The sequence below is a fragment of the Nelumbo lutea genome, chromosome 1 (assembly GCF_056320005.1).
Source record: "Nelumbo lutea isolate HS-2025 chromosome 1, American lotus-T2T, whole genome shotgun sequence".
Taxonomy (NCBI): domain Eukaryota; kingdom Viridiplantae; phylum Streptophyta; class Magnoliopsida; order Proteales; family Nelumbonaceae; genus Nelumbo; species Nelumbo lutea.
Window position 1 is genome coordinate 184,426,544 of NC_142684.1, and position 21,120 is coordinate 184,447,663.

Consider the following 21,120-nt stretch of genomic DNA (forward strand, 5'->3'; position numbering starts at 1 on the left):
CATACATTAGCATCAAAGCCAAACATATAGTTAATCGGCCACAGGGAATTGGGCGAGTAAATTTACATTCGCACCCCACATACACATTGTACCATGCATTGCAAATACCTGCAATGACACAACTAGGGCGCCCCACATTTACATTTCAACGTGCATTAAAAACATTTTCCGTACTTATCAGAAGATATTTTCATTACGAGAACATTTCCCGTAATGCGAATTCAAAATAGACCTATGACTCGATCCAAGGATATTAAAGTATCCATACAATGTGTATGGAATTTGGGCGTGTGAATCGTGGGAGTTGGGACGACCTAAATGTTAAATAGTAAATTCATGAATTTGGGGTTTCGGACAATTTTAAACGAGAATACTCCTGTTATTTGCATTTTTTGGGATGTGAATAAGAAATAGAAAGTTGAAGGAAGGTTTTTTCAAAAACAGCCTTCGGGTGCAAATACATAGAAAAAGAATGGAAACAAGTCAACAAGCCATTTCCTTGAATATAATATTTTTCGAGGGTAAAATGATTTTCATATTTGGCCTAAATTGGAAAAATCCGACCTAAACGTCTCACCTGGAAAACCTAACCCTTTTGGGCTCCCAATTAAATTACCACGTGAGAGATTCCTAGATTGTTTAGGCTCAGTTTGAAAAGAGTACAAATACAAATAACGTATTAGAAATACAAATAGAAGGTTGCATTTATACTCTTCCCAAACGAAGCTTTGGGGACTTCACTAAATGATCCCTATTTTGCTGTTCTGGTTAGAGTGAAGAAGAAAGCTAACCTAGGTTTCACTCTGTATTACCTATGTAGCCAATTTCCAATGTTCCCCGTATACCAATTCAGGTAACCATGGTTTGAATAACAGATGACTCTGCAGAGAACGTACCACCGTAGTTTTTAACCATCTGATTTATAAACCTGTTTGAACATTGAAAATACCAAGCAACTAACACTCAAAAATATATATGAAATTAGAGGTACAGACTACAGAATAGGTTGCCAAACAAAATGGTCAACTAGTCGAAGGGTGCAATATTGCAATGGATAATGAAATCTTCTTCCATCAACAAAACTAAATTTACAGCGAATCAGCTACTAACAAAGTGATATACATGCAGGAAAAGGAGCAGAAAAGAATATACCAAACAATCCCATTACACTGATGAATCAACCAATTTATTAGTTGATAACCGGCAGCTCGAACCAGGCTTGATTTTAGAGAGAAGTTGTATGAATTCAACCATCGAACAAAGAGAGGGTCATGCCATGCAATCGATATGCCTCTGAGAGCATAGACTACTAATAAGTATCTCTCACAAAAATAGGCACAAACACCAACTGATCAGTTGGTGAACACCCCTCCCCCAGATTGGAAATTTTGAACAACGGCATCTCTGATTGTTCAGAACTTCATATGCTTATGACCTGAGCTTTGGTTTGGCAAAGAATGCTGACAGTATGCTTTTACTGCGAACAGGGGCACGAATGATCTGATTATGACCTCGGTTGTCAATGGACCTGAATGCTGTCAATTGTTTAGATCCCTCTGAAGAACTATCCTGCAAAAAAGCTCAAGTTCGTAACTTTTCCAGTTGTCATCCTACTGGCATGTTTTAAAAGGATCTGCTTAAAGAGGCAATATGTTTGATAATGCAACACAGCATGGAAATCTCCCTCCCAGACATGCCACAACAAAAAAACAAAAAAGAAAAGAAAACCAAAAGAATAAATAGCTAGCACATAGGAAGCGGTGCAGGTTTCGTGTAGCTGATCCATATGGTTGGGACAAGGAAGCAGTGTATTGTTTGGCTTGCAGGCCTGGTTATGTGATAACTCTAACCCAAAAGTGTAGTTAAACCATTGAGATTATCCAGAAGGAAGAAATCCTATTTGAACATGTTCAATTGACCAGGTAGACTTTTGGATCATCCAGACATAAGAAATAAACAGCTTGTCAATTGAATTATCCTTGCTGCAGAAAATTAGTCATTGCCAATATGAAATTAAGCTCTTATTTGTCCACTAGACCATATTTATGTTGAACACCAACAAATCAACATCTTCATGGAGTATATGACGAAGCATGACCAATCCCTTTAACACCAACAGCTTAACCAATGTTTCATTCTGAAAGCAATTTCAATGAAATGTATACATCCAAAAAGAAAAGATCTTGCAAGTAACACTAAAGAAATCGCATTAATCAGAACTAATGGCCTGCTTCTTTGATCATTATAAGTTACTTTCCCAAGACAAATTGCAACATGGGGAAAATTACAAATTATCTAATACAAGAATATCATCCACATACAGATAAAGGGAGACAAGTGACAAAAAGGTAGGAGGAGAACAATGTAAAATATTTGCATCTTGAAAAAAAAAAAAAAAAAGAAAGAAAAGGATGAAAACTATGGACTTCTGAAATGGATGATCTAACAAGGGGGTAATTAGGTGGTGGCAACATTGGCACAATTACTTGATTGAAAAGTCTAGGGAGAAGAAGAGAAAGATTCAGAGTTTTCAGTTATAATGGTGGGGATAAATTGAAGCAATTGATTGATGTAAAGAAAGCATATGATACCTGTGAGAGAGACACCATAGTTTCCAATTATGATGGGACTCCATCAAGGCTCATAGCTTGGCCCTTATTTGTTTGGACTAGTCAGATGAATTAACTAAACATATACAGAAGGAGGTCAAATGGTGTATATTGTTTGCCTATGACATTGTTCTAATTGATGAAACTAGAGAGGGATTAGATTGGACTGGGTTTCTCCATTGCAACCTGGATGACCAGGGCTCAAATCTTGGAACAGCCTCCCTGTATGTTTAGGGGTAGGGCCGCATACATCTGTCCCTCCCCGGACCCCACATTGGCAGGAGCCTCATGCACTGGGCTGCCCTTTTAGAGAATGATTAGATGCAAAATTAGGTGTATGAGAAATGTATGATCAAAATAAGAGGTGCACATTTGGGGTCCTGAATGATAGGAGAATACCACTGGGGCTAAAAGGAAAAATTTATAAAATGGCTGCAAGGCCAGTAATGTTGTCTAGGTTGAAGTAGTGAGAAGTGACTTAAGGGCACACACTTAAGAATGGATTGCACTGAACAGAGTGGAATGGCAAACAGGATTGATGTGGCCAAGCCCATGAGAATTGGTATGAAATTGACTGAAAATAACAGCATGAGAATATTTCCAAGGGATTTTAGGGTGTAAAGGATGTGGTGTTTAGTACTAAAGCATAAACAACAAAGATTTCAAAATTTCTGGCCATCTAAGAAATAAAGAATATGCTGAATACAAATTTATGCAACAATAATCAAGAGTGTAATGGATGAAAAATAAGATTTAACAAAACAATTATAAGTTTAAGAATAGAAATGAAAATTAAGGCATTAGAAAATAAAAGGATACAATTGTTAAACAATTCACTAATTAACTTTTATTAAAATTGACTTCGAAAATCAAACTATAGGCAACTCGGTTATGAAGGAGAAAGTGAGAGAACTTGATTTTTTCTCATAGCAGAAGCACATCAGGGGAACCAGGCTAACCACCCCTTAGTAATTTACCCTCCCCTAGAGAATGGCTAGAGATGGACCTCACCTGGTATTTTGCCAAGTTTCTCCTCAGCTTCCTTGCTGGGGCTTTCTCCTTTGGGGAAGAATCAAGATTTCTACTTTTAGATTGTTCCTGAACTGAAGAACAATCATTTGTCTGTTTTTTACCACTAAATTATGTTTCTCTGACTTTGAAAAAAATTGTCATGCTCCTCATATGAGGATTATGACAGTATGACACTGCATCAGAGAGTCTCAGTCCATTTTTTGGCATCAAGTGCATGATAACTTCTATAGCACTCAAATAGACCTCTCACAGTGTCACTTTAGTTATTAACCTCGATGCCATCCATTAAGAGCTTAGAACTGGACTTTTCCCCTCCTCTAGCTTAATGAGAAACTCTGTATTTTTGTAACTTTTAACAGCAGGGGCCATTTTTTGTAAATGGTAAAATCTCGGGCTGACAAGATTGAGTTTGAGAGCAGCCATTTTGTACAAAAAATCTTGCCATAAGTTAGGTCTGTATCCAGTCCACCCCTCCCAAGACCACAGATAGCTGGCACTGATATTGGGTAATGACTTTCTCATCACTTTCTTCCAGCCATAGGCTTTTCTCTCCAACTGATCTTGTCTCTTTCCAGCACCACCTCAACTTATCAATTTTGACCTCTTGCATGGTTATTGCTTTGGATACTGGAAGAGCTCATGCTAAGGCAAAACCGCAATAGCTAATGCAAAGAAAGTTTTAACATGTATACTTTTCCAATTCTTCAAATCCCTTTGTGTTCTTCAATTTTCATCATGCTCTATTGTCAGGAGACAGGAGTGCAAGTTAGGTACCCAATTTGGATAATTCCACAGCATTGGGTCTATTCAAATTTAAAAAAAAAAAAAAATGACTGAACCCGATCCTGACCAAGTTGCACCCCTACCAATGGTTCTCCTAAGCTGCAAACCATTAAATGGTAAACACAAGCATTTCACTGGAACAAAATTTTTCTGTTCATGGTAGCATCCAATACTGAGTTACAAAGATGAACTAGAAGAAACCCATGTCATTAATAGGCTGTTGTTAAAAAGATGTCCATGTTACATTTAGTTTCTTTACTGAATTGGTTGTGGGTGAACATAAATAGCCTCATATTTAATTTATAATTTAAAAATTCAAAAAAATCCAAAAAATTCTAAAGAGATTGGGAAGCAATTTGAGGAGTCTCACGCGGACAACTGCATTTTAGAATAAATTACAGATCTCACAGAGCACAAACACAAGCACTTTGACTATCCTACCCTAAAACGTGCCTCGCCTGTGCGCTTAGGTGTGCCTTATAAATCACTGCTCTATACACTTCATGGATCAATACCCACAAAACCAAAAGGATACCTAGTCAAAACGATGAGCATAAGAGTTTCTTACCTTCGAAATGTTTGGGTTTAACTCATCCACATTAGGATGTCTCTTCTCACAAAATGGCAAATGCCCGTGTGACAGTGTCTTCAATAGTAGCTGAAATCAAGTCAGTTGCTACCTCTTTCTACAAAAATCTATATAAAGAAAATGGGACAAGAGGCCTTTTCCTCTAGAATTATCCTTCAAGAAACTGAGTTCAGATCAGAAGATGTTCCTTGAGAGACCTTTTTCAGAAGAAGAAATCAAATCTGCAATCTGGAGTCTAGAAGGGGACAAATCTCCTGGGCTGGATGGTTTGTCTAACTTGTTTTATATTAAATGTTGGGATTTCATAAAGTCTGATCTGTTAAAGGTGTTCCAGGACTTCCACAGAAATGCATCGTTACACAGAAGTCTTAACGCTACCTTCATCTCCTTGATCCCTAAAGTGGAAGGGGCCACAAATATTAGGGACTTTAGGCCCATCAGCCTTTTAAATAGCTTCTACAAGATTCTCGGAAAGGTGTTAGCAGTGAGAATGAAACAGGTGCTAAGTAGTTTTATTTCTAAAAATCAGTTTGCCTTTGTTCCGGGGAAACAAATGCTTGATTCTGTCTTGATTGCAAAGGAGCTTATAGACTCAAGGTTAAGGGAGGGTTCTCCGGGACTGGTTGTAAAGCTGGATATAGAAAAAGCATATGACCATGTAACTGGAGGTGTCTGGATCAGGTGCTGGAGAAAATGAACTTTGGACAGAAATGGAGAAATTGGATAAAAGTATATGTTTCTTCTCCCAAATTATCAGTGCTGATCAATGGCCAGTCAGTGAGGTTTTTTGATAGTTCGAGGGGTCTTAGACAGGAGGACCCACTCTCTCCTCTGCTCTTTATCTGTATATCAGAACTCCTAACCCAATTCTCCTTAAAGGCAGCAGCTAATGGCTTGTGGGATGGTTTTGAAATTGCTCTAGAAGCGGAAAAAGTCAATCTATTGCAGTTTGCTGACGATACTCTGTTTCCTTGATGCCTCTTCTGACTAGGTGGATGTTCTACTTGGTATACTTTGCTGGTTCGAAGAAGTATCAGGCCTTAAAGTTAATCTTCATAAAAGTAAGATAATCCCAGTGGGCCCCGTTCCTAATCTGGATCTTTTGCTAGGTTGATGGCCTGCCAGGTGGATTATCTGCCGGGTAAATACCTTGGCCTCCCACTAGGTGCCAAATGTTATTCTTCTGCTTTATGGGATCCAGTAATTGAGAGAGTTGGGAAAAAATTGGCATCCTGCAAAGCAAAATATCTATCTATAGAAGGGAGAGTGCCCTTATCAAGAGTACCCTTGCCAACCTCCCTACCTACTTCATGTCCATGTTTCCTATGCCATCTAAAATTGCAAAGAAACTTGAGAAGATGCAGAGAGATTTTATCTGAAGAGGGTAAGAAGAAGAGAAGAAGATGCACCTTGTGAAATGGGATCAAGTTTGTTTTCCTAAGGCAAAGGGTGGTTTAGATCTTAGAAGATTAAAGGTGGTTAATTCGGCCTTATTGAGTAAATGGTGTTGAAGATTTGCTGCAGAAAGATCTTCTTGGTGGAGGTCCCTAATTGCAACAAAATTTGGTGTGGATTGGGGTAATTGGAAGTCTCAGGATCCATACCCAACATGGGGTTGTTCGGTTTGGAAAGGTATTCTAAAATCTCTTCCGGTGATGTATGAGAGACTGAGGTATAAGGTGGGAAGTGGAAATAGGCTGAAATTCTAGAAAGATCCCTGGTGCATGGACAGACCTTTAGCTGAGGCGTTTCCCCTTGTTCCAATGTACAGTTGATCAAGAAATATCAGTGGCAGAGTATTATGTCATTTCAAACAACTCAGTAATCTGGAATCCTCAGTTCAGAAGAGAATTATTTGATTGGGAAATAGAAGGTGTGATGCAGCTTCTGCAGATTTCACAGGAGCAGACGATTGACATTGCAGGTGAAGATGAATGGAGCTGGTCCTGGAGTAAGGATGGCTGTTTCTCAGTCAAATCCCTTACTTTGAAGCTTAGTAGCAAGGGGGTTACTGAGTTCCCCTACCAGCAAGTATGGAAGTCTTGTGCTCCCTCAAAATCTATATTCCTTGTTTGGACTATGGTGCTGAACAAATCTCTCTCAAGACTCAACCTGGACAGAAGGGGTATTCAGCTCCCTTCTCTGATGTGCGGGTTGTGTGGCTTATTGCCCGAGTCCACAGACCATCTGTGCTTACATTGTCCTATCTCTTCAAAAGTCTGGTACCATTTCATAGGTGTGGCTGGTCTTAATTGGATCATGCCAAATTCAGTGAAAGACCTGCTGCTTTGCTGGAATCTCCAAGGTTCAAAGAAAAAAGGAAGTTTAATTTGGAGAACTATTCCTGCAGCAGTGATGTGGGTAATTTGGTCTGAAAGGAATAGAAGAATCTACAGCAACAAAGCTAAGAGCACTGAGGAGATAGTGCAGCAAGCGGTTAGCAAGCTGATTTCTTGGGTGTCTGTTACACCCGATTTTAAAGAGCTGAATGTTCCTGAATTAGTTAGGTCTTTATCCATTTGGGATCTGTAACATGTCCTGTAATCTGAGCAGCTACTTGTGGCTTGCTCTTCTATTGTACTGTGTTCTTTTTTATTCAATAAATTTATTACTTTACCATTCAAAAAAAAAAAAAGATAACACCATTTATTTACTGCTTTAGGTGGGGGCAAAATGTAGGTACTGCACATACTTTTACAGTTTGTCCTTATTCATGGGGCCACAATGCTAATGGTTTCTACAATACTTGGTCATAGATGGAATTGCATAATCAATAGCATGTATAGAGAAATCATAGCATGTCTCCTCAGGATAAACTTATTCCAGTCATAGAAACATGCAGATCATGTCCTACAAGTCTACAACCATACTTGACAATGCAAAAACTTGAAAATCCATTGATGATCAATATAAAGGCTTCTTCTAGGAAAGAATAAAATGTGACTCAAGATAGCCCTTTGGTATTTCGACCAAATATTCCACTGCAAAGCAGACAATAAACCAAACTTCAGTCACCCCCACAAAGGTGACAACTCTCACATGTCTTCTGCAGAATTAAGGGGAGAAAAAGCAATGGCTTTGGAATTATATTATATTTGCAAAAAGTTGTCCTGCACAAGCACTTGAAGAATCCAAAAAATTGTACTTCAGCAAGCACTTGAATCAAGATTTTGTCACTAATCTATTTTCTGAATAAAAGCATGCTAGACACGTATGATTTTGTCACAAATCAAGATTTTGGAACTCTTAAAGCTACTTTATTATTGCATTCTCAGCAACTGATTTGTTTTAACAAGTAGCATACTGATCTTGGGCAATTCCTTGAAGTCATCATGAATATTGCTCAATTCTATATGAAATAAAGAAAAAATGTGACCCAGAAAATATAAAAAGTTAAACCACAACCAAATGGATTATTTAGATCATGCATCCCTTAGAAGAATGTAGGGCACATCTGAGTTGCTTTAGTTATTGATTTTGGCATTACCCTCCTTGTGACACCAAATGTTTGCAGAACTGTACTAGAAGCAGAACTTCCACTAGAAAAGTGAAGACGAGCAGTTGAGGATTTTGATGAGACAGATTCTTCAGGATCTACAGGAACAAAAGATTGCAGCAAAAAAATAAAAATAATGGCTTAATAATGGACAAGCAGACAAATAGTGAAAAACATGTTTACAGCACTTGAACTTCACACACCCAATAGTTGGAATGTTCCAGAAGTTGATCCAGAAGCTTTTGGGCCTTCCATGCTGCATATAAAAAAGTTAAAACATTAAAGCTCTCAGATAGACAAATAAGCACCTACAAAATCCATTATTCTTATAAACTTAAATAGATTTCAAAAACCTACCCCATCAAAGCATGTTGAGTCCCATTCAAGGTGGACTTGGTTTCTGAGGCTAAATGCCAGGAAAGAGTTTTTGATGGAGGGGTGCCTGGTAAATGTGCACAAAAACTAACATTAAATAACAATTAACAAAGCCTCCTAAAATAGAAGATTTGAATGTGCCAAGACAAAAAAAAAACAACCTGAAGTGTGAAGACGGGATCTTGCTTGAAAATGCATTTGCCTGGCGTCTGCTGTTTGTATCTGTGGACTAAACTGCACTTTCTTGTTGACTGAATCTAGCTTGGAGTTGCAGCAAAGAAAATGTTACAATTTGTCCGATTCTTACAATACAACTTGCAAAAGAAGTCAATAACAGTAACAATCATACTCGGTAAAATGTAATGCTTGTGATGCCGTGGGATGAACGCCAACAATTGTTGCTGCCTAAGGCCTTCTTTATCCATGTATATTTGACAGGTAAGAAGTTGCTAAATTAACATACAAAGTCAGATCAGCTACTACAATTGAGATTTTTTCAGGAGTAAAATCATCAGTGAGTTCAGTATCAGGAAAGGAATTACCTGATCAAGACAGGAAACCTTTAGCTCCATTGTCGAGACTTCTAATGTTTGTTGTTCAAAGAGATCAGTTAACTTGTAAGCAACTGTACCAAGGTGATCAACAGCATTGACAAGAGCTCGTACTGCATAGTCTTTCAGGTTATCCAGCACCCTGTACAAATTTTCATCTTATTTTGAATACAATAAAAAGAAACAATGCATGATGATGTTAAGAAAAAAATTGCCATTAATGAACTGTTACAAATAAGAACATAAAACATTTCCCATGAAAATGAAACACCTATTTTGAGATTTTGAGATCAAATTACATGTAATATCCAATAGCAGCACTTGGGCCACTCTGCCAAAGTAAGAAACCTATGCCAATCTGTTAATTATGTAGTCTCATAAACCTTTAATGGATTATGGACTTTTTTAATACTTCAATGGCAAGGATAAATACAAGGAGAAAGGTATGGAGGACATAATTGAAAATATCTCCAAAATGGTTGCACTTCGTGTAAAAACCTTGGAGGTGTCTGCACTATATACAACAGATGACATTATCAGAAATTGGAGACAGGTTGCTGCTTCCTCATCAGGAAGAATGATCCTATCAATCTGTTCAAAGCCACCACCTCTAAGATGTTTCAAGTTGAATTTCGATGTATACAGCCTGGATAATCCAGATCCATCATGTATGGAAGGAGAAATCAGAGATTGTGATGGACAAATACTTGCATTATACTTGGGCCCGTAATATTTGGTGATTCAACAAGGGCTGAACTATGCACTGCTCTGCACAGGTTGACAAGGGAAAAATCATTAAATTACAGGAACCTTATTTTTAAAAGTGACTCAAAGGTTCTTAGAAGGTGGATGAAGGAAAGCCATTAAGGACCATGGCAGTATAGATACACTGTCAAGGAGATCAAAATGTAGGAATTGCAAACGAGGTCAATTGGGCATTGCAATCTACTAATGTATACTAACGGCTTAGTAGATGGTTCAGCAAAACAAGGGCCAACAACAAATTAGCTGTACTGGGGTCACTTATCCCAAGGGGGGGTGTAATTGAAAAGTCAAATGAACACATTTTCTTCTTCATGTTTAATAAAAATCTGAGCTGTTACCAATCAGAGAAGAAATCTCATAGAGTTGAACTACTTTCTATTGTTAGTATCCATAGAGTTGCTGCCTGTTGATAACCTTAATTTACAGAGCTCAAGTGTTTTCATTGACAAGTTTATACAAAGAAAGGGACTTCTTATTCACAATCTAGATCCATCATCATTTATGCATCATTATATACCATAAAAACTTTTTTTGTTTTCTTTTTCCTGATAGGGTGTCAGTATGTGATGGGCTTGAGTCTCTCTTGAGTTCTTTTTGGTTTGTTTAGTTGTAATAGGATTAGTAGCATGTTATTAGAGATCTTTTAGGAGTATAAAGTCCTTATCTGAGTGTCTTTTTGGGTTACACAAAAGCAGTTAGAAATTATTTTGGATTAGTTCTTGAGCAAAAGAGATCTGGAAAGGAAGATTTGAGGCCTTATTTTGAGTTTATAAGTAGAATCATTGTAATTGGAATTTTAGAATTGATTTAATGGAATAAAAAATTATTTTGAATGATCTACATCAATCATTCTGCATGTACATGCAGCAGATTGTATCCAAGGCCTGATATTCAACAAGGCCAGACTGGAAAATCTTATTGGAGATGAACAAACAATTGATATGAGAACATTGAAAAGATTTCTTAAAAATTTGCCAGATGCCTAGAAAAGGAAAACTAATATAAAATAAGATGTTACTACAGTTACTTCCCCATTGAGAATCAATCAAATGTGGAACCAATTACCAAAATCTTAAAAAAGCTGCCTCATAAAAGTTCAAGCTAAGAATTAAACAGGCTGTGGTAGCTAGTGTTGCAAAATAAAAAATGGTGGTTGTCCAAGATTGGGCAGCAATAATATGTTTTTTGATCAATAACTGCACAATTTATTAATGAAATAAAAAGAGCATTGTAAAAGAGAGAAGAGAGAGAAGATCTCATTCTCTCCCCACAACAAAACCCCTGACTTACAACCGTACCCAAAATAAAGTCTCTCTTCCCACCCATTGTTTGGATAAAACATCAGCTAATGAATTAGCACGTCTCTTAATCCAACTCGAAGAGACTTCCATCTCTCTTGTCAACCATCTGAATTTCTTCTTTTCATTGATGTACATGTACAATTTCAATTTTCCACTTTGTACACCCTCCATCAAGGCCAAAATTCCTGCTCTAAGGGAGCCTCCCTCCCCAACCGGTCCTGAATATAGAACAATTATCTTGCCCTTCTCATCTCTAAATACTCCACCAATACCTGAGCTTCCTGGGTTTCCAACACTACTACCATCAAAATTAAGTTTGATAAATCCTCTTTCCGGTGGAGACAATTGGTAACTAGAGACAGTCTTAGGTGAACGGCCACTTACTTCCACTTTCTGAGCATATCATCCATTGACACATTTGAAAAAGTTCCATGGATTTCAGCCAATGTTCCACTCTGATCATTATTGTTTCCATTATATCTTCCTTGCTTCTCTCCTCTAGAAAAATTCTAGAATTTCATTCTTCCCAAATTGTCCACACTGTTGCTGCTCTTAAACATCTCCACATGAGTCTTCCCCTTTTCTTTGGCCACACAGAGAAAGTTGGAGCAAAGAGGCTTTGAACATCCATCGGAGGATTCCACCTACACTCAAACAAGGAGAAAAACCATTCCCAAATAGAAACAATGAAAGAACAAAAGATAAGAAAGTGATAGCAACTCTCACCATTAGCCTTACATAGGGTACACCAATGAGGGGATAAGCACCAATTTGGTCATTTTCTTTGAAGCAAATTACAGGTATTCCATGGACAACTTCACAACTAAAAGCACCAATTCTAGGAGGAATACACTTGCACCATACCTCCTTAACAGGAAAAGAAGGAAAAGAGCTAGATAAGGCTTGAGACAATGCAGGAAAAAAAAAAAACAGAAGCACAAGAAAAAGAACCAGGAGTGCAAATCCAAATTTGGTTATCAAACTTAGAAGGATCAAGAAAGACTTCTTCCAACAGTTTAAGTAATGTAGCTGCTGAGAAAACTTTGGCGAAATGGATCTCTATTAACAACCATTTTAGGGGTTTCAGCCTTAAGCATTTTGTAGATCATTGGAAATCTATCTTATGGGATGAGGCTCTTGTGTTGTAATCTGTAGTCTGTGGGCTTTTTGTACTCGGATGCTGAGGAAATTCTCCCTCAGCAGCCTTACCTCTCTTTCTTTGTTTTAATAATACTCCACATTTCTCAACAAAAAAAAAAAAGTTCATGTAGTGTAAGTACATTCTAGAGTTCGGAGTCTCTTAAACCCCTCCGAAAGCCCAAGTCCCAATTAGAGCCATTACTTGAAATTGAAGGAACCAGAAATAGGTTCATTTTCAGAACAAGTGAGTGCAAAATGAGGGAAATTGTTCCTTCAACCAAACATGTTCCTGAATTTAATGGAATTACCATCACATAGATTGTATTTGATAAAAGGAATGAAAAGTGGTAATACTGCATTGATGTCCTTCCAAGGAGAAGCTCAATTTTCCTTAGCCCATGCTTCAGCATCCCAACCATTGTCCAAAAGCCATGAATGCTCACTATCACCTTTGCCCATAGTTTGTCCCAATCTTGTGGCATTCTTCACAGCCATTTCCCCAAGAGAGCTAAGTTCCTCCTTTGTATATTACCTAATCCCAACCCCCCCCCCCTACATTTTTACCTCCACTGACCACATCCCAACTAATCCTATAACCCCTCTTTCCTTCACCTAGACCTGAAAGTAAATCTCTCATCATCTTCTCTATCTTCCCGCTCACACCTATTGGAACCTTAAAAATTGGCATGTAATAGATAGGTAGGTTGGAGAGGGTTGATCTAATCAAAGTAATCCTGCCCCCCCAAAGATAAGTACCCTTTCTTCCAATTGGCAAGCCTCTTAGACAACCTCTCTACCACTAGATCCTAGAACCTCACTTCTTTTGGGTTAGCTCCAAGAGGTAACCCTAAGTAAGTCAAAGGCCAATGAGCAACATTACACACTAAAATGCTTCACTCTTCAATCTCCCCATCATCCATATTTACCCCAGCTATGCAACTCTTTTCAAGATTTTATTTTAAATTTGACAAACTTTTAAGTGGTTGCACCTACAATTTTAGGTTCCTTATCCTCTCTAACTTGTCGCCCTCACAAAATAAAATAGTATCATCTACAAAATAAAGATGGGTAATTGGTACATTGTCTCTTCCCACTCTCCAACCCCTTACTAGGCACCTCGAATCAGCTCTTAGGATAAGTCTACTTAAAACATCAACAATAAGGGTGAATAGAAAGAGAGAGAGGGGGTCACCCTGTCTAATTCCTAGCCTAACAGAGAAAAAATCCACCACTATGCCACTTTTTTATCAATAACAGGAATTCATTAGATTAGTAAAAAATTAGTTACAGAACTCCAGAGAGAGATAAAAAGGTTTATCTCTCTCCAAGAGGACAACAAAAAAAAAAAAAAAAACTTACAATACAGCCCAAAACATTTGGTCCCTTCCCACCCCTTGCTTTGCCAAAGCATCTACAAATGCATTTGTTGTTCTCTTCACTCACTGAAATTGGATTTCCAACCCCCTAGTTAGCTATTGAATTCCCTCCTCTCATTAGAAAATTTCCAAAGTCCACCACTATGCCATTAACTATCACTAAATAATGACAAGTCCTCAAACAGCTTCAAATGCATTTACACCACCTTTCTCCAAACCAATACTTCCTCAAAACCTCAATTAGAAAATGCCAATGAACCAAAACATAAGCTTTCTCCAAATCCAACTTGCAAATTACACCCTTTTTTTTAATCTTTTTATTTCCTCAACACACTCGCTAGCAATCAAGATTTGATCAGTAATTTGTCTTTCTTTCACAAAAGCCCTTTGATTTGATGAAACAATGAGAGGGAGAACTCTTCAGATTCTTAAATATAGGACCTTAGCAATTAATGGTGAAACCATTCTCTATTTTATCCCAACAATCCTGGTACAAATCAATGGTGAAACCATCTGTCCTTGGCGCCTTGGATTTGTCCATAGAGATCACTACTTCCTTAATCTCTTCCACTTTAAACGGCCTCTCTAACCACACTTTAGAATCCTTCAAGAGACTAGGCCAATCTAACCCTTCTATCCACAATCTTTCCTCTAAGAGTCTCCTGAAGATTGCTTAAAGTGATTCACAAAAGCCCTAGATATCTCCCTTGGATGAGTGATATCCACACCTAACTCCAATTTGGACACAAAACTCTTCCTTCTCCTACATTGGCTATAGCATGAAAATATTTTGTGTTTTATCACCCTCTTTCTAACTAACCTCTTCCTTATGTAGAATATCCTCCAATTGCTTCTTCAACGGCCACCTTAACTCTCTATCTCCCTCCTCAAAAAGACCTTGACTCTTTCATATCCAAACCTTTAATCTTGTCAACTACCTCCTGGTTTCTTCTATTCTCCCAAAATGCTCTAAATTCCACTCCTTGATCTTTGTCTTCAGCAATTGTAGTTTCCTACGAAATAGCACCCCTTTACATTTCTAGGCCTACCTTCTTCCCACCATTCTCTCACTTTCTGAATAAAGCCAGGATGACATAACTACATATTTTCAAACCTGAAAAGTGTGGGGCCAACACCTAGCAAATCCTCCTTATAAAGAGTGACCGGACAATGACCAGAAGTTACCCTAGGTAGAGCCCTTGATGCTAAATCACTCCAATGCTCCTCCCAATCCATCAAGGAGAGAAATCAATCCAACCTGGATGTATGTTATGTCTATTTGCGTTTTTCTGAAGAAAATATCTTGAATTAAATATTTTTCAAAAATAATTTATCAAAAAATATTTTTCAAATTATGAAAAAATACTTTCTAAAAATCTATAATATGCAATGGATTTTTTGAAAAATATGGGACCAAAATTCAGGAACTTTTGATTATATATTTTTAAAAATTAAAATATATTTATATTTTACATATGCATACATTTATTATATTATATACATATTTAGATATAAAATATACCGAATTTTCTACTTTGAACTTTTTAACAAAAATGCCTTAAATTGGCCAGTCGTTTAATGTATTATGTTGATTTGTATTATTTGTTCTTGGTTCTAAATTATACACGAAGATTTCTTATATTGCATCTATTTCATACACATATTTGTCAACTATGGTTAACACCTCAAATTGGGTTTATCAAGTTCAACTTTGATGGTTGTACTTTGGGTAATGCAGGGCCATCTGGGATTAGTGGTGTCTTTGGAAACCAATAAGGCTTTGTTCTTATAAGTTATTCCAATCCAATAGCATGTAGGGCCATCTAGGATTAGTGGTGTCTTTGGAAACCAATAAGGCTTTGTTCTTACAAGTTATTCCAATCCAATAGCAGCAAGAGAAAGCAACTCTTCAAGGATGGAGCTGCTTGCATTGGTACATGGGTTGAAAAGCCTGAAATTGGCTTTCCCTTAGGTTAGAATGGAATATTGATTAAAGGAACTTGTTATGTTGCAATTGGATGGGCATCTCTGACAAACAGATGAGTCTTGGAAGCTTAGACATCGTATAAGGGAAGTAAAGGTTTTACCAGCTAGCCTAAGTTGCTCATTGGATTTCTATAGTGGCTAATGGCTTAGAGTATTCATTTGTAAGAAGAGAAGTTGAGATGTTTACGCCTAGGGGCCAATGTTCAAAAAATCATAGCTATATCGTATATTTTCATGAACTATATCAATAAATAATAAGATTATTCCTATGTTTATATATCAGTTAAAAATTAAAAGTGTATATATCAAAAACTTATATATGCATACATACATACCTACACACACACATTTTTAATCCATATCTACTATATATTGTCCTTCATGCAATAGTGTTATCTACTTGTATACTAGAAGCATATGATGATAAAATTGAGGTTCGCTTAAAAGTCAATTAACCTCATTATCATCATTATCCATGCCTTATCCCAACTATATGGGGTCAGCTAAACTGAGCTTAACTTAAAAGTCAATTAACCTACATGTAGATATTAAATAACCTAAATAAATCTTATTCTGGTAAGGGCTTAAAACAAGTGACCCTTGAGAAAAAAATAGAAGAAACAAGGGAATGACAAAGTAGAGAATTGGGTCTAAATAAGATTTCAAACTGAAACCACAAGGTTTTTTAAGAAAAGGATTTAGGCATAAGATTCATGATTCATACATATATAAGTGTTCATAATTATTAAATAGCAACTATATCATTTCAAAAGTGATGGTAGGAAAAGAAAACTTACATTTGTTTCTGTTCACTATTAAGATAAGACTTCTCACAGTATTCAGCAGCAGAATAAAGTTGAGGTCTTAAGTTCTTCAGTTCCTGAAACAGTCACTAGCATAATGGTCAAACCAGAACTTAAGCAACAACCCTTTCAGTTCAAGTTATTTTAAGAAAACTAAAAAGAAAAAGAATCCATCAACACATTTGACTATGAGCTGATATTTGTTAGCGTGGTTGCAAATTGGTTTCTCTTGTATTGTGAGTTTATTCGGGATCTATCGCAACCTCAGTTGTTTGGCTTTCTTAACCAAAAATCACTTAAACAAGAATTTCTGATTTTTCATAATCCAGTTCAATTTAAAATTAGTCCCATTCAATCTTCAATTGCAGCATTTAAACTTTTATAACTAACTTGTATCTTAACTGCAATCAAAAGAAATGCAACATATGCAATCAGTCAAGATACCATAATAACCTATTGCTCAAAAAATAAGTATTGCATACTTTCATCATTCAAAAAGAATGTGAAAAAGGGAATAGAAATCAAGCTGCACATGAAAGTTAAGTCAGTCTGGTTTTGTATAATAGTCGAGTTTTGAGTCAAAATTATTTTACCCTTCTGTATCATCCTTTCCCCTTCTTTTCTTAAATAAAATTTTGTGTTTCTGATTAAAAAAAAAAAAAAAAAAAGTATGGTTGGGAGAAAATATGAAACATGCAACATATATGATTCAAAAACAAAAGACGCCAAACTAAAAACTCCAGATTAAAAGACTGGAATGAAATTGAATGCATCACCGTATCTTTAAATTAAATAAAAGTGGGCAAAAACAATATGCCATTCACGATAGCGTGAGATTACAAATATGAACAGCTAATGAAGAAACCAAAATAAAATTCAAGTAGACATTCATAAAAAAAATGAAAAAGGAAAAGTAGCTAAGAAATCAAAACAAATAGAAAAAATAGATCGAAGTCAAATAACAGCAAAAAGAGTCAAAATCACGGAAACCGAAAAGATCTAAACCACAAACCAAGGCAATGTCATCAAGAAGAAGTAAATCCGATCTTAGAGCGGAGAGGGAGGAAGGAGCGAGAACCTTTACCTGCAAAGCCTTTACGAAGCTCTTGCTTCTCTCCATGGAAACCTCGTCGAAGGTCATGGCCGGATGTCGAAATTGATGCATTTTGGACGTCTCCGCCGATGATATTTACAGTAGAAAGAATGTAGATACCCTGGCGAGGAGAAATTAATACTGATTTATGGTTAGTGAGTGAGATCATGCGTTTAGGTTTTGGTGGGAAAGCCAACTAAAAGCTAAAGCACACGGAGTGGAGAGGAAGCAATTCCAGAGAATGCGTGTTATTGGATTTACTGTCGTTTAAGAGAAAATGACGGGGTATTTAATGATAGTTATCTGTGGTAGTTGAGAATTGAGACCCTTCTGGCTTCTGTCCTTCACTGTCTTCTCGGACGGTGGTTTCGTCCGTTCAGATTAGAATTTAGAGAGGTGGGGCCGTGGGGGAAAGGGAAGGAAAGGAAACGGCCGGCATTGCTTTTGAGTTTTGAGTTTTTGGGAGACGATAATATGTGACGAAGCTCCATCACTATGAAGTTTCATTTCTTCATGGTTCATGCAATTCATGATGCCAGCTGGTGCCATCATCAAGACCATTACTTAACTTGACTAAGGAGAATCCATATATCTAACGGTATAGATCATTGGACAAAATGCAGTTATTGGATTGGTTCAGTTGAAAGATAAACAAAAGGAGATTCCATTTCCTCGATTCCTGTACGGTATTCGATTCAAGGTCTTGTGGGGCTGGCCCTGGCCCGAAAATGTGTCAAAATCTAGCCAATAACAACCCAATGATGTAGATCGCGTCCGTACGATGGCCTGACCCGCACTTCAACGTACGAGTCGCGTCATATGTGGAATCAAGCTTCAGGGTCCCATCCATCGCCCAAAAAAAAGCTTCACGTCCCAACCATGACGCTGATCGAATGATGCAGACTGTAATGCGCTTGGCTGGCAGACTGGTTCTTGGTTCTCGTTTAAGGTTGGGTGCAATGATCATGGACCGGGTTTTTACAGTGTATTAACGACCATTAGGGCTGTCTGGGCCCGCCGCAACTCACACCCGGGGTCGGACTACAGTCCTAGAAGAAAACAGGCTGCCCAGGCCCGGGTTGAAATTATCAATCCTAGTCGGATCTCCCTCCCACTCTGTCCATTGAATCCGGTCCGAGTTCAAATCAGCCCCCACAAGGGGGCGACATCATCGTGAAGTGTTCCCAACACACGGCCGGGCTGATTTGAATTCGTACGGTTCCATCATGTGAGATATTTCTAATGTACGGATGCAATGGATTATTGGGATCAAATCTCTATGATTTCTCATTTGGGGATATCCCGCTCTATCCTTCACGGCGTGATCTTCAGTCAAACAAGCCCCCACCCCCAATGCGTGAAGGTAGAGCAGAAAGGCAAATGCTATCATGAATCCCCATCAACATAAAGCTGATCTCGTAGTCACACACTCCAACCCCATATAAACTTGATAAATTGCTTGCATGTAACGTCACTCCGTAGATAGTTAAAATCGAAAAACTAACTCATCGAAACCAAATGAAAATTCGGTTAATCAAATTGGTCGGTTAGATATTTAAAAAAATTAAAGGTGACAATTTGGTTTGGGTTAACCAAAATAGAAAATTGGCCGTTAATTGAAGCGATTGATATATATATATTTGTGTATATTATATATATTTTATATTTTTTATACATTACAAATTAATAAATATACATTATATATAAATATATATTTTTAATATAATATATAATATATTATTTATTATTTAAAAGATAATATCTTATATATAAATATATATATTTAGTGTTTTATTATATATTTTTATAATATATATTACAAATAAAAAAAGCTAACGAACCAACAAATCGAACCAATGGTTAACCAAATCAGTCAACCAATTGATCGATCAGCTTCGGTTCAGTTTCAAAAATAAGCCCACGGTACCGAACTGTGAGCAACCCTACTCCTTGTGATCGGATCTGCTCCCTAGAGTGTTCCCCCCACCACGTAAGCTTGAATTTTTTACCCATGACAATTCCTTTTTCTTTTTCTTTTTTTTTTTTTTTGTTTGAGGGGGGTAAAATAAGGAGGAGCTAAACAAGATGGGTGTTGGCCCAGAAGTCACCCTTACAAATGAAATCTAAATCATTGAGGAGGAGGTGAGTCTGGATATCTCTTGCACATGGATCTTGTAGATCTTCTTGTACATCAAATGAGAGGGTGCCAAATCAGCACCACAATATGGGCAAAACTTGCATGCCAAAGTGACAATAATAGACGTTTCAAAATGTCCCTTCATCCCATTTGTAATATATTAAAATTTACATTAAATTTTAAATCAAATAAAAACAAGAGATAAAGGTTTGAAGGCTTTCTTCTTGAGAATATTTAACACCATCGGCAAGGAAAAACCAACTAAATCACACCGGAAATATTACTATAAGGCTTTGACTTTTGACTGAGGATCTCTCTACTTTTTTTATTCTTTTCCCTTTATTTGTGTTCAAGATGTGGAAATTATCAAGGGGAGGAGTAACTTAGGTTTTGTAATACATTTGACTCAACTCAAAAAATTGGGAGTTTCAATGAGTATTGATGAATGTGCGATTTGTACTCTCCCAGCTGGAAGGTAGCTTGGACATCAATCTAGCACATGGCCGGTTGAATTGCAAGAAGAACAGTATTAGAGGTCCCGGGGTGCTTTATCCGATGTGGGCACTCCAATGCTTAAGTTAGCAAAGAGTGTTATAGTGAGTTGGTTTGCTTGTAAGTATGAGAGTATGAGAGTTGAATCACGTGTACCTTATGAGGCTAGAGGTGATGCCCTTATATGGGCGAGTTGTTGTAGGCCTCACGAAAAATAACTGAGATCCCCAACCCACATAACCAGGAGTCTGTTTCACACCTAGAGATGGACTTCGTGTGAGCTGATAAGGCTTATTGAGTCTGTTCGATCTGAGCGGGATAAGGATAAGGCTCGCTGACGTGCGGTGTGATCCTGAAAAGATCGGAGACGACTGGCTAGCTTCTAGAAGAGGGTTACATGGCACCTTGGTAGATCGAGACACCACAAGCTACGCAGACCTCGGTCTTAGCCAAGGTGTTCGAGGTGCCCGAGCTAACCTAGCCTGCTAAGTTGTCATCTAATCATTAGGTTGCTCCACGTGTCTGTGTACTAAAGAGTCAGGCCAAATTGTCCCTCATCAATTGCCCCCACTCTCATGCCTGAGGTTCCCAA

At 37.5% G+C, this 21,120-nt stretch overlaps 1 protein-coding gene across 2 annotated transcripts; it reads right to left on the minus strand.

The window, feature by feature from the left end:
- Nucleotides 1–946: 946 nt before the first annotated feature.
- On the minus strand, nt 947–18,358 carry ABIL1 (ABI-1-like 1). Of its 2 annotated transcripts, none has more exons than XM_088961392.1 (9): nt 17,891–18,358; nt 16,801–16,883; nt 9,427–9,577; nt 9,234–9,333; nt 9,046–9,135; nt 8,867–8,951; nt 8,713–8,765; nt 8,501–8,607; nt 947–1,569 (listed from the first exon to the last, which is right to left on the minus strand). In XM_088961392.1, exons 1-9 carry the CDS (start codon nt 17,969–17,971, stop codon nt 1,429–1,431), a joined length of 891 nt encoding a protein of 296 aa, XP_088817518.1. In that variant the 5' UTR covers nt 17,972–18,358; the 3' UTR covers nt 947–1,428. The 2 variants fall into 2 exon arrangements, with proteins under 2 accessions (XP_088817518.1, XP_088817517.1); XM_088961391.1 differs by having other exon boundaries at nt 9,046–9,141; nt 17,891–18,316.
- Between the last annotated feature and the right edge of the window lie 2,762 nt (nt 18,359–21,120).

Coding starts and splice junctions, on each gene's coding strand:
- ABIL1 (XM_088961391.1), bottom strand. CDS start 17,971: ATGCATCAATTTCGACATCCGGCCATGACCTTCGACGAGGTTTCCATG. Junction 8,952..9,045: donor ATCCCGTCTTCACACTTCAG/GTTGTTTTTTTT, acceptor CACATTTACCAG/GCACCCCTCCATCAAAAACT. Junction 8,608..8,712: donor TGGAACATTCCAACTATTGG/GTGTGTGAAGTT, acceptor TTGTTCCTGTAG/ATCCTGAAGAATCTGTCTCA.